General features: G+C 37.6%; 1 protein-coding gene across 4 annotated transcripts in view; it reads right to left on the bottom strand.

Annotated features, from left to right (window-relative positions):
• The window catches only part of CDK15 (cyclin dependent kinase 15), a 103,811-nt gene that overhangs the window by 56,621 nt on the left and 32,866 nt on the right, over positions 1–14,324 (bottom strand). For all 4 annotated transcript variants that reach the window (XR_007517930.1, XM_049887863.1, XM_049887862.1 and 1 more), the window contains exons 7-8: positions 10,607–10,730; positions 8,868–8,988 (exon numbers count right to left, since the gene is read on the bottom strand). Coding sequence is in view for 3 of the 4 variants with exons in the window: in XM_049887863.1 (XP_049743820.1) it covers positions 8,868–8,988; positions 10,607–10,730 (245 nt within the window). In the remaining variant the exon portion in view is untranslated. The remainder of the gene's footprint in view (positions 1–8,867; positions 8,989–10,606; positions 10,731–14,324) is intronic.

Raw genomic sequence — 14,324 nt, 5'->3', positions numbered from 1 at the left:
CAGGCAAGAACAAAGATAATGGAATGAATCAGAGTGATGAACCACAAGAATTTTAACTTATAATTTGGATTTTTATTTTGTAAATGTCATTGTTATTCACGGTTAACTTCATGAAATACTTATCATACATTACTCTGTTCTATAGGGTCGCTATGAGTCAGAATTGACTCAACAGCAGTGGGTTTTTAGTGGTAGTAAAAAGGTCTCATATACATGAAATTACAATGAGTGATAATCAACTTGACAGCACCTAACAACAACAATAGAAAAAAGGCAAGGAATAACACAGTTGAAGAGAGACTTAAAGAACTGGTAGATGAGCTGAAGAAATTGCCAAGAATAGAGCACAGAAAGTTAAGGAGATAGGAAATATGAAAGACAGAATGAGGTATAGGTAATAGAAAGATAAGATCTAATAATCTTTCATTGGAGCCCCAGAAATACAGAATAGAGAGAATGGAAAAGACTTAATAATCAAAAGTAAGTGATTGTGACAGAAATATTGAATTCATAATTAGAAGAAACACAGTACATACTAAGCAGGGGAAGTAAAAAGAAATCCACATAAGGCACATCATAGTGAAAACTGCCTAATAACAAGGGAAAGAAAAAATTCTTAAAAGCAGCCAGAGAAAAAGTGAAATTACCTGCAAAAGAAAGGCGATCAGGCTAAGAGCAAACTTCTCGACGACAACAATGCAAGACAAAAGGCAGGGGAATTACATCTTCAAAGTTCTGAGAGAAAATAACTCTCAAATCTAGAATTATACCCCCCATCAAAACTACTTTTCAACAATGAGAGTTTATTTTCAGAAAAGGAAAACAGAGAATTTGCCATCAACAGGCCTACCCTAAAGAAAATCCTAGAAGATTTACTTCAGAAGAAAGGAAAATTATTCCAGAAATAAGGTCTAAAGTGCAAGAAGGAATAATGAACAGTTTTAAATTTATTTGCTCTTAATTAAAATAGTTTCGAATATATAAAGGAAAAATGGAAGAATTTTGATAAATCAACAATGTAGTAAAAGATTTCAACATACCTTTCACTGAGGTGAAACAGACTAAAATGATATAAAGAAGATTTGGATAACACAATTAACAGCCTTGAACATATGTAAAGCCCTGTATCCAACAATCGGGAATATACATTCTTCTCAAACACACGTGAAATAATTACAAAATGATCATATACTAGGCCAGTGCTTTTCACACCATTTTTGGTGACAACTAGGTTTTTCTCAAATTTTGGGTAACTTTTTGTTTTGATATAATTTAAACTTATGAAAAAGTTATAAGAATAGTAGAAAGAACTCTTATACCTTTTACCCAGATTCACTAATTGCTAATATTTTGCTACTTTTGCTTCATCATTCCATCTCTTTATTTTTTTTTTAATCATTGGAGAACAAGTTGCAGATATCACGACTCTTCACCTCTAAATACATCTGTGTATATATTCTCAGGATAAAGGCACTTATTTACATAACCATGATACAATTATCGAAATCAGGAAATTTAACATTGATCCAATACCACTGTCTAAGATACTGTCCATATTTAAATTTCACCTATTGTCCCAATAATATTCTTATAGTTCTGTTTTCCCCCAATGATCCAGTCTAGGACTTTGCATTGCATTTAGTTGGCATGTTTCTTTAGTCTCCTTTTATCTGGAGCAGTTCCTCAGTGTTTCTTTGTCTTTTAAAAGCTTGACCTTTTTAGAGAGCCGAGGTCAGGTACTTCACAGAACGTCCCTCAGACTGGGATTATCAATATTTCCTCATGATTAGATTCAGGTTATTTTTGTTTTCCAGGAATACCACACAATTTTGTTACTAATCAGGGAAGTGCGAATTAAAACCACAATGAGATACGATAATAATCCCTCAAGAATGACAATTAAAAGAAAGAAATCAAACAATATCAAACAAATTGAGGAATTCTCATAAACGATGGTGAGAATGTAAATTGTTACAACTACCTTTGAAAACAGTATAACAGTATCAACTAAAGCTGGCCAAATGTATAATCTATGACCTAACAATTCCACTCCCGGGTGGAAAATCTCTCTCTGCACCAGGAAGCAGGTACAAAAATGTTGATAGCAGTATTATTCACAATAACAAAAAAAAACTAAAAGCAATCCAAATATCCATCAATGGTAGAGTTGACAACTGATTGCTACATATTCATACAGTGGAGAACTATATAGCAATGAAATAAAAGTGAGTGAAGTACCAGCACACGATTCAATATGAATGACTCTACGGACATGATTTTGAGTGAGAGAAGCAAATCACAAAAGATCACCCATAGACTGACTCCCTTTGCGTAAGTTAAAAAATAGGTGAAACTATTTTTCTTTAGGCATGTGTATGTAGGTGGTAAAACTATAGACAAAAGCAAGGAATGACCATGATAAAAGATAGAACAGTGATTACCTCTGGCCAATGTCTGGAAGAGACATAAAACAAATTACTCAGATACTGGCAATAATTTATTTTATAATCTGAGTTCATGGTTTTTACTTTGTTATTGTTAAAAACATGTATTATATATATATATGTTCAAACGCTCTTTAGATGTATGGTATATTTCCCAACTAAAAAAAAAAATTGAAAATTAAAGCAACATGGGGCAAACTTTAGACATTTAGTGAAGCCCTATAGGTTCACTATGAGTTGGAATCAACTTGAAGGCAACAGGTTTTTAATAGGTAAGGGTGGAGGACAATGTACAAGGAAGGACAGAATGAAGCCATGAGTAGAAATTAATACAATAGAAAATAAGGATTAACAATAGAGAGGATCAACGAAGCTCAAAGTGTTTCCTTTGACAAGACTTATAAAATAGATTTTTGGCAAAACTGGTCCCCCTGCCAAAAAAAAGAGAGTAGAGAAGGCAAATATACAATCTATTCAAACTTTCCCAGGTAATAAGAAAAAAGAAATACTTCCCAGCTCAATATATTAGCAAATGGAATCCAATGTTGTATAAAAGAGGATGTACATCCAGTTGGGTTATGGACTGCAATCAGGAAATCTATAAAGTAATTCACTGCGTTAGAGAATTGAAATAGAAAACCATAAGATTATCCCAACAGATGACAAAAAAATTAATAACTTTCATCACACATTTAAGATAAACACTCCTAGCAAAATAAAAATAGAAGGAAACATAATTAACCTGATAAAGGGTATTTATAAAAATCATACAGCAAAAATGTTTCTAAATGGTGACTATTAGGAGCAGTTCCTTTGGTTTCTGGAACAAGAGAAGAATGGAAAAGAATGCCTAGTGTCACTACTTCTATTCAACATTGGACTGGAGTTTCTACCCAGTGCAATAAGGCAGATAAGGTAAAAAAAAAAAAAAAATACAAAGTAAAATTATTGGAAAAAGAAGAAAAACAAATTGTCATTATGGATGAAATGGCTATACATTTAATAACAAAACAAAAAACCCATTGCCATCAAGTCAACTCCAATTCATAGCAACACTATAGGACAGAGTAGAATTGCTCTGATAGGGTTTCCAAGGAGCGGCTGGTGGATTCGAACTGCCAACCTTTTGGTTAGCTGCGAAGCTCTTAACCACTGTGCCACCAGGGCTCCATTTACTTAATACTAGAAATAATAAGAGAGTTTAGAAAGGTGGATGAATATGATATCAATAAATAAGAATCAACTACATTTATATATACCCAATCAAAACAGAAAATGTATTTTAAAAATAAAAGATACAATGTACAATAGTAATAAAAATATCACATCCAGGAATAGATCTAAAATAGGATGTGTAACATCTTAGGGAGAAACTGATAAAACTTTACTAAAAGGCATTAAGGAATAACAGATGGAGAGATATACCATGTTCAAAAATCGGAAGACAATATTATAAAGATGTTAGTTATCCTCATTCAGTAATTTCCATGCAATTTTAAAGAAAATCCCAGAAGGATTTTTCGTAAAACTTGAAACACTGAATCTAAAATTTATATGAAAAATCACAGGGGGGAAAACAGTCAAAATATTCCTGAAGAAAAAGATCAGTGGGTAAGGAGACTTGTCCTACCAGATATCAAACATTATTATAAAGTTATAAAAATTCATATAGTGGGGCATTGGTACAGGGACAGATAAATTGACCCCAGCTGAACAGAATAGAGAACCTAGAAATAGATTTATGTATTTATGGGAACTTGACATATGAGTGATTTGGCATGGTTGCTCAGTGAAGACAGTGGGGTGAGACAACTGGCTAATATATACAAGAGTCAATTCCCAACATATTAAAGACTCAAAGTGAAAGGAAAAACTTCACAACTTTTGTGACTTCAAGGAAGGAATGATTTTTAAAACAAGAAACAAAAAGGGCTAACCATAGAAGAAATGGCGGATAAGGTCAGCATTATTAAAATTAAGAACTTTTGTTCAAAAATACAGCACAAAGATGAGACGACATAAACCACAAACTGGGAGAGGCTACTTGCAACATACATAACCGATAAAAGATTGGTATCCTAAATATATGAAGAACTCTTATGAATCGAAAGAGAGCTCACAACTGAAAATGGAGCAGAAGACATGGACAGATATTTCCTAGAAGTGAAACACAAACAGCAAACCCATGAAAAGATGTCCAGGTTCATTAGTAATTAGGGAAGTGCAAATTAACATTACAACATGATACTGTTCTACCCACTTGATTAGCAACAATTAAGAAATTTGATATAACATTGGTAAGGATGTGGATAACGGGACTATGTAATACATTGCTGGTATGTAAGTTGTTACAACCACTTTGGAAAACAATTTGGCACTATCTTATGAAGTTGAATATTCACATACCCTGTGACATAGCAAACCTACTCCAAGGTAAGTACCCTATAGAAATCCTTAAATATAAATACCAAGAATGTTCACAAAGCAAAAACAAACAAAACAAAACAAAAAACAAACTGAAGTGTTCATCAACAGAAAATAAATTGTAGCTACACAGATCAGCATTGATAAATCTTAAAAACATATTGAGTGAGGGCTGGGGATCATGGTCTCAGGGGACATTCTGATCAATTGGTATAACATAGTTCATAAAAAAAAATTCTACATTTTATTTTGGAGTGTAGTGTCTGGGGTCTTAAAAGCTTGCACGCAGCCATCTAAGGTACATCTAATGTCCCATCATGTTTAGAGCAAAGGAGAGTGAAGAAAATCAAACACACCAGGAAAATATTAGTCCACTGGACTAAGTGGACCACAGCCACATGGACCACATGGACCACAGCCTCCACCAGCCTGAGCCCAGAAGAGCTAGATGGTGTCTGGCTACCACCACTGACCTCTATGACAAGGATCACAATAGCGGCTCCTGGACAGAGCAGGAGAAAAATGTAGAACAAAATTCAAATTCATGAAAAAAGACCAGACTTACTGATCTTACAGACACTGGAAGAACCCACAAGACTATGGCCTGGGACACTCTGCTAACTCAGAACTAAAGCTATGTGCTTCTTAGATCAGTCAAATATGTAAGACTGAATGGGCAACACCTATTCAAAATCAAAGATGAGAAGGCAGGAAGGGACAGGAAAACTGGACAAATGGAAACAGGGAAACAGGGGTGGAAAGGAGGAGAGCGCCGAGATACTGCAGGGATTGCAACCAACGGCACAAAACAATTTGTATACAAATTTTTAAATAAGAAACTAATTTGCTCTGTAAAGTTTGACCTAAAGTACAAACACACACACAAAGTTAAGCATACATCTGCGATATGACTCAGCCATCTCACACCTAGGTATTTACCCAAGAGAAATGAAAACATATGTCCACACAAAGACTTGTACATGAATAGAAATAGCAGCTTTACATGTAGCAGCCCAAAACTGGGAACAACTCAAATGTTTATCAACTGGTGAATGGATAAACAAATTGTGGTACAGTATGTTCATACACTGGAATAGTATACAGCAATAAAAATGAATAAACTACTGATACAGACAACACCATGGATGAATCTTAAAATAATTGTGCTCAGAGAAAGACACTAGACAAAAAAGAGTACATGCTGTATAATTCCATTTATATAAAAGTTTAAGAAATGCAAACTAGTCTATAGTAACAGAAAGCTGGTCAGTGGGTGCCTGGAGAAGAAGTGGGGGAAGTTAGGAACTACAAAGGCACATGAGGAAATTTGGGGGGCCAATGATTATGTTTATTACATTGCTTCTGGTGTTGGTTTCACTGATGTATTCGTTTGTGAAAACTTATCAAACTGCATACTTCAGATATATGGGCAATTTATTGAATATCAATTATACCTCAGCAAAGGTATAAAAAGTCAAAAAAAAGAAAGAAAGAAAGGATGAGTTGTACTCATAAAGTTTCTCCATTATATGAGCCCTCTGATGGCTGAGTCAATATAGACTGGCAAGTAAAGTTTCTACTATACTGATTACAAAGGAAAAAAAAAGTATATTGAGTGAAAAAAGAAAAACCACAAAAGACTAAAAACAATGTGATACCATTTTTATAAAAGCTCAAAAGCAGAGAAAAACAAAACAATGTGTTATTTAGAAAACACAAAAAATGTAAAAAATATTTTTAAAAAGGGTAAGGGAATGATGACCAAAATTTCAGGGTAGACGTTACCTCTGATGGAGAGGCAGGTGGATAGGAAAGCACACGCAACAGTATTGACTACGCTGTAGTTCTGATAGTTGGTGGTGGGTTCACGGAGTTCACTTTACTATACTTCGTAATCTACAACACGGTTTCTCAATCCTGACACTATTGACATTTTGGGCTGGACAATTCCTTGTTGTGGGGGGCTGTCCTTGGCATTGTAGTAGGTTTAGAAACATCCCTGGCCTTTACCCACTAGATGCCAGTAGCACTCCCCACCCAGTTGTGACAACCAAAAAAACAAAAAAACCTCCAAACATTGCCAAATGTCCCCTGCGGAGCAAAATTGCCCCTGGTTGAGAATGACTAGTTGCTTATATATATTTGAATGTTTTAAAATTTCCATAATAAAACAAAGTTTTAAAGTGGCGGGTAGAAGCTTCACCCTGTCCTTGAAGCCCGAGTAGGAAATGATCATTAATAGCTGAGAAATTCAGAGCCTGCGGAAGGCCTTTGAAGTGCCAGTTCAGAGCAGTGTGAGCTGACAGTTTCAGGAGGGTTTTGACTAAAAAAAAAAGTAGGTGATATTTCTATAAATGATACTGGGTATCAGGAAATCAAGGACTCCATATACTCTGGACGAAAATTTCTGCAACCTTTCTCGATTTTTTTGGAAATCCAAAAGCCTACTTTTGCGTTTTAGAACTCTATTATACAATTTTTTAAAAAATCTATTATTTATTAAAAAAAAAAAGGGCCTTTTGTTTCCATAACCCCTTTCTTCTAAAGAACTACAAGAAGCCCATGTATTTTACTATATTTAATCCTTACAGCAGGATTTCATTTTACATGGATCCACAATCAATGTCCATGGAAGCAATGGTTACAAAATCAAGTGACGCATTGGTTGGGCAAATCTGCTGCAAAAGATCTCTTTAAAAGTGTTAAAAAAACAAAGATGTCACTTTTAGGACTAAGGTGTGCCTGATCCAAACGATGGTATTCTCAATCGCTTCATGTGCATGCAAAAGCTGGACAATGAATAAAGGAAGACCCAGAAAGAACTGATGCCTTTGAATCATGGTGTTGGCAAAGAATATTGAATATGCCATGGACTGCCAGAAGAATGAACAAATCTGTCTGGGAAGAAATACAGCCAGAATGCTCCTTAGAAGGGAGGATAGCAAGACTTGGTCTCACATACTTTGGACATGTTACCAGGAGGAATCAATCCCTGGAGAAGGACATCATGCTTGGTAAAGCAGAGGGTCAGCAAAAGAGAGGAAGACCCTCAATGAGATGGATTGACATGGTGGCTGCAACAATGGTCTCAAACATAGCAATGATTTTGAGGATGGCGCAGAACCGGGCAGCGTTTCCTTCTGTTGTACAGAGGGTCACTATGAGTTGGAATTGACGGCACCTAACAAACAACAACAATCCTTACGGCATCCCTTTGAGGGGTTGGCAATGAATTCAAAGTCACCACGCATCTAGCTGTGACCCCTAAATGACTGGGATAACTCCAGGAATAAGATCCAGATAATGTTAACACCACTGTTGTAGGATGATGAGTGCCTGAGATCCCGCACTTACTACCGTACCTTATAAATTTGAGAGGCTCCTCAGTGACCTGGTTCTGCTCTATAGCACCTGTCTGGTTCTTATCCTTGCACTACAGGCCCATTTAACTCTTCATGGGGAGAGTTTATTACTCTCATTTAAAAAATAAAGAAACATATAGACACGAACAGAATATGTGACTTCTTCAAAATAACATAATCAAGAGTATTTGATTAGAAATTCAGATCTCCTGAGTCTTGGACTGTATGCTCTTTTCAGTAGGCTCTGAACTGTGTTTGGGCATGTGTGAGTGTGCATGCATGTATGTTGTGTGTGTATCTGTCATTTGGGGGTATACGTGTGTTCCTCTGAGGACATGGCGTAAAGGAGAAGAAAAGACCAAGGATTGAAGAGAACTACGAGGAGGGGCATGGTAGAAAGAGCATCAGATTCAGAAGATGCTTTGGGCAAGTCCTCTCTAGCTCTCAGAATCTTTAACTGTAAAAAGTCATAGAATGATTGCAAACACTAAATAAAATATGTATTAAAGCCTTTTATGTTTCTGTGTACAAATATTAGTGATTGTCATTATTAGAACTATTATTAAAAACGTCATATGGATGATAAAGCAACCCTCATGAATGGGATGACTCACGTTTTCTTGGTACTGGTTCTTACCATATTTCCAGCTCGGAGGAATATTCAGTGGCTCCCAGCAAGGCATCTGGAGGGCGGTACCAGAGAGTTACAACTTCTGAAGAATATGTCTGACTGAGAATGCACTTGGCCCGAGCAAGACCTGTCCAAAGGGGAAAAGCACAGAACCCTTTGTCCTGGGACATGCTGCAGAGACATAGTGGTGCATTCTACCAGGGAGGGTATAACTGGTAAACAACATTTTAAAAATAATGTACAAACTTTGGGTGTTTTTAATAGAACTACTCAGCTATTTTGCCCCCCATGTACCATTTCATCTAGGGAATTTCTCTATAATTGGCCTGATTTGCAATTAGATGTGGCCTTTGTGGCACCTAGGTGTGGTCAGGTGACTGAGTTCTTGCTTATATGATATGAGTAGAAGTGATGTGTGCATTTCCAGATTACGTCCTTAATGGAGGGGTCAAATGTTCCGCTTCCCTTTTCTCTTTCCTCTGGGCTGAAGTGAGAAGAAGGTGGCAGCCATCTTGAAATAGGCAGTTGAGGCAATACCCTAGGGATGGTGGGGCCTCATGACCAGAGGAACCTGGACCAAGACACTGCAGGGCCACCATACAAACCCTGAACTGCTTAGGTTGGACTGTTATGTGAGGGGAAGTTAAGCTTCTAAATTGTTTAAGCCTCTCTAGTTTTGGGTCTCTATTACAGCAACTGAGCTCTGTTTTAATATGGTTGCCCTTCATTTTTGCAGTCCAGGAACACGCAGTTTTTAAGAGTGGAGACTGTTAATCCAAATTAGTTTAGTAGGACCTTATGAGTCTCTCTCAAGGGCTCCTCTGCAAAATGAGTTTTTTTTTTTTTTTGGTCGGTCAGCCACTTATTTCATAGAATCACATGATCTATAGCTAGAAGGGAGCCCTGGTAGCATACTGGTTAAATGCTATGGCTGCTAACCAAAAAGGTCAGCAGTTCGAATCCAACAGCTGCTCCTTGGAAACCCTCTGGGCAGTTCTACTCTGTTCTATAGGGTCACTGTGAGTCAGAATTGATTCATGAGCAATGGGTTTGTTTTTTGCATAGCTAGAAAGGAACTCAATAGATGAGTTTTCTGTTGTGGGGAATTGATAAATGTCTGCTAAATGCTTACATGTCAGGATGAAAGCCTCTATCTCAGAATAAAGTGCTGTAGGTATAGTATCACTGTTTGATGTATGTCAAACAAAGAGGAAAGATTCCTCTGCCCAGGTGGAACCAGTTTTCAACAAAAACTTACTGAGCACCTGCTGTGGTGCCAGGCACTAGGGATACAGCGATAAGCAAAAACAGACCCAGGCTCTGCCCTCAAAATGTTTACCATCTAGTAGAAGAGATGAAATTATTACACAGAGATATCCTTTATTTTGTCATCCTGGGATAACCTTGATCTATTCTGATAGAATTTGTATATCCACTCACATTTAGTGAAACCTACTAAGTACAATTCACTCTACAGATATCACCATATCAAAAATAGCAGTGGGATATAAGGATGCCCAAGTTTTGGGCATCTGATTGGATGGGGTCTTGATGGAATCCTAAGAAGCTACCAATCTCCTCGTTTCTTGCCTCACGCTTCCTATATGGTAGTTTGACATCCCCACAAAGCATCATGCTCCTCTGGCCTCCAGTTTTCAAAGACCAGGCCTAGTCAATGCTTTAAACATGTGCACACAGAAGCATCATTGTTCACAGCCCAGAAGGAGACCCAAGGGCCGACTTACCAAAATCAGCCAGTTTGAGCTCTCCCAGGTGACTGATGAGTAAGTTCTGAGGTTTCAGGTCCCCATGAAGAACGTGTTGGTGGTGGATGTATGCCAGGCCCCGCAAAAGTTGAAACGTGAAAAGCTGGAAGGAATGAATACCATACTAAGCAGATTTGAGCCACTATACGTTGATTTCCCCTCTAAATCAAAAACAGTCATCTGAAAGAATATAGTAAAAAGTGTCTCTGGAGAAACTAAAAATAAATGAAGATTTTACATTCAGTGAGAGAGAGAGAAAAAAAAGCACGAGGAAAGGCAAGCAACTCGACCATGTTCCAAACAAAGGGATTCTAGCTTATCCTGGTGTCTCATTTCTTTGATAAAGAAGCAATTACCCTTCCTTAAAAATCTAAAGTGAGACTTTGAAGTTCCATTTGGAACACTAGTTATTGATTTAAATGTGAAATATTAAAAAAAAATTATTTCCCCACAAATGGAATTGGCATTTAAGATCAAAGTTGACCTGGAAATTATATTTTAAGGTTACAACTGTTTAAGTTTTCCAGCCTCTCTGATACGAAACTCTTTAAAAAACACTACACAAAGAGACTAGACTGGGAAATATATCCTTAGATGGAGAATAGGAAATAAAGGACTCATTATCTTTTTAAACCTATTTTTAAAGTCTTAAGTTCAAAGTTGAAAACAAGTGAAATACATAGTACAGATTAAAAAAGAAACCAAAAGAAATTAGATCTCTTCCTGCCACCTTCCCCCTGCCAAAAAAAAAAATTGAAAGAGAAAAAGAAATAAACAGTACAGGGAAAAGAGAAGAAAGAGAGGGGGGGAAAGAAAACAGGAAAAATACATTCTGGGACCAAATTTAAAAATGTTTCATGTGGGTACGAGGCACAGAAACCAAAGACACTATTAGATTTCTACCAATATATAAGTTTAAGGAATGAAAGAATGCTTAGTATTCCAAGTGTCTTGCTATTTTCCAATGCTACTGACAATTGAGAATTCAAACACCAATGTTAGTGAAAGGTCTATGCCAACTGAGAACATGTTCTGGCAGTTTAGAAAAGACAGAGCCAGCTGCAGCATTCCTGGTGACATAGGCAAAATGACAGATGCAGAGCTGTGTGACTAAATCTTTTCCCATCGCATCTTGGAAACTAGGAACTTCAGAGATGCTAGGACCTGTACTGAGTTAACAATGGCATGGAGACAATAGAGCCAAGTTAATGAATAGCATGGGCTGATACTGAAACGGGAACCTGGAGAATTTACCTGTCACAGCACAACTGTGGCTGTGGACGTGCCACTTAGGTCCCACATCAGGTGCACAACCCACTTAAGAAAGTTAAGAATGTTTTGTGACTCCTACTTCAAATGTTCAGTGGCTCTATGAGTCTCCCCAGTACTCTCTCTCTCTGGTGCTTCAAACACACACACTGTTCATTTTACCATTTGCCATACCACTAGGCTACCAGAGCACAAAATTCATATACTGATATTTAAGCCCTGCACTTGGTTGTAAATCTAAATGTTCATGGGAAAGACAATATAAAGTATGAACTTAAATTCCAAGTAAAAGAGAAGATGCTATAATATGTGTTTTAAAATATGTTTTTCAATGTGAAAGGAATAAAGAGAGAATTGGAGACAGATAAGAGACAAAAGGTAGAAAGATGGAGACAGTTGCAGGATAGAGATGAAAGAACAAAGAGAAAAATAACGTTATTAAATGCTGACTGTCTTTTGTAATCCTCAATACAACCCTGTGAGGCAGCTATGCTTGTCCTTGCTTTACAGATAAGAAAACTAGGGCTCAAAGAAGCTTTAGAAACATGTCTAGAAAGAGTCAGGGCCAGGACTCAAATTCAGACCTGCCTGGCTCCACTACAGCCTCCTAAGAAACTGGAGAAAAGACAGAAAATTTAAAACTGACAGGGAAGGAGTCAGCTGGCTCAGTCAGAGATGAGCCTCTTAGTGGGTCAGCCTGAAACATCTTTCATGTCCCAAGCATATACTGTTTTCACTAATTAGTCATACTCACCTCCTGCTTTCTTGCACTTCTATTCCTTTCCTCTCTGCCTCCACATACATAGACAAGCATTTGTACATGGTAACCCACTGAGGTGTTAAGGTCTGGTATTGCATAGCCACACTTCTCAAAACTGCAGTCTGTGCTGACTAACCTCACCACCCACTCACTCTTTCATCCCTTGCAACCTGGACTCTTCCTTCAACACTGCTGAAGCTTCACTAGTTACTTCCTCATGATATAACCAAATCCAGTGACGTTTTCTCAGTCAACATCAAGACAGATGTGGGTGACTTTTTTCCAGAAAGGCTTCCCATACCCTGGGGGTTGGTGCTGTTTCCAACACAATGAGGCTCTTGGGAATAATTCCACTGGGCTAGTGCCACCTGGGCTAGGGGTTCCTCAAAAACACAATCAGATCAGTCAGCACCAACTCCTCATAGGGAAGCCTGTGTCCTTCCACCCACTAGAGATCCTTGGAACTTGTTGTATTAGAAACTGGAAACAGGCTAACCTCACTATGATCTCCATCCTGTCTTCCTTGGTCACTAATCAAAATATAGGCCTCTGTGATAAACATTTTTCCACCATAAACTCATTTCCATACGGCTCTGTGCTTCCTCTCACTTAACCCAAACTTTTTCGATGTTCACTCTCCACTCCTCAATCATTGTTTAAAAATTCCCTACAACCTAACCTCTCTGATGACTTTCCTTCTGGCTTCTTTCCTTAAATGAGATCCTGAGTTCACTGCTTCCCTATAGCACTCTCAAGTAGATGCTAGTTTTTCTTCAACTTCCTCATGCTTTTGAGTCACTGAAAGGTTGGGTCACTTGTCTCCTCATTCCCTAATACTACTTCAAAACCATTATACTCCATCCTTCAGTAAAAATCCCTGTCTCTTGGACTTTCATGCCATCCAGTTACATGTTCCTCTACCCTGTTTTTACTGTCGTCCACTAAACTCCCAATTACTCTCCATCATTCACTGAAGACTGGCTCCTGGTTCACAGCTGTTGCTTCATGACATCAGTGCCCATGAAACCAACTTCAGGAAACCTCCTCAGCTCTAATGATCTTCTCTAATCCACTTTAGCCACTCACTCCCGTGGTCACACACTGGATCTTGCCATCATATGGAACTGGTCGTCCTCTGAAATGTGAAATTCATCACACCATAAAATGGCTTCTCTGATGATCACTTTATTCCAAATGTAGTCACCAATGCTGTTGCCATGAAATCCTATGGATACTTCTCTTTCCTTATCTTTACAGCATTTGGCATTGTTGATTGTCTCTCCCTTCCTGAAGCTCTCTCTCCCCTTGGCACCACAATCTCCAATTTTTTCTCCTACTCCCTGTTCTTTTTATAGGTTCCAGTTCCTCTACCAGTGTTTAACATATTGATATTCCTTAGGGTTCTAGCCTTGACCTTCTTCTCATCACTCTATGTAGTCTCTCTCAGCTATCATATCCACTGACATTGCTTCAATTAATAATTATAATCTAATGATTTCAAAACTTTTATCTCCAACTCCAATCTCTTTCCTAAACTTTAGGCCCATATAATCTGAAGGTCACCTCGACATCACATAATCACCTCAAACTCAGCATGCTTAAAACTTAACTCTCTATGGCATATCCCTCCAAATCCATTTTTCCTCCTGTTTTTCTGTTTCAGTGAAT

Source organism: Elephas maximus, chromosome 6 (genome assembly GCF_024166365.1).
Source record: "Elephas maximus indicus isolate mEleMax1 chromosome 6, mEleMax1 primary haplotype, whole genome shotgun sequence".
In the NCBI taxonomy this organism is placed as follows: domain Eukaryota; kingdom Metazoa; phylum Chordata; class Mammalia; order Proboscidea; family Elephantidae; genus Elephas; species Elephas maximus.
This window is presented reverse-complemented; position numbering and strand designations above follow the sequence as displayed.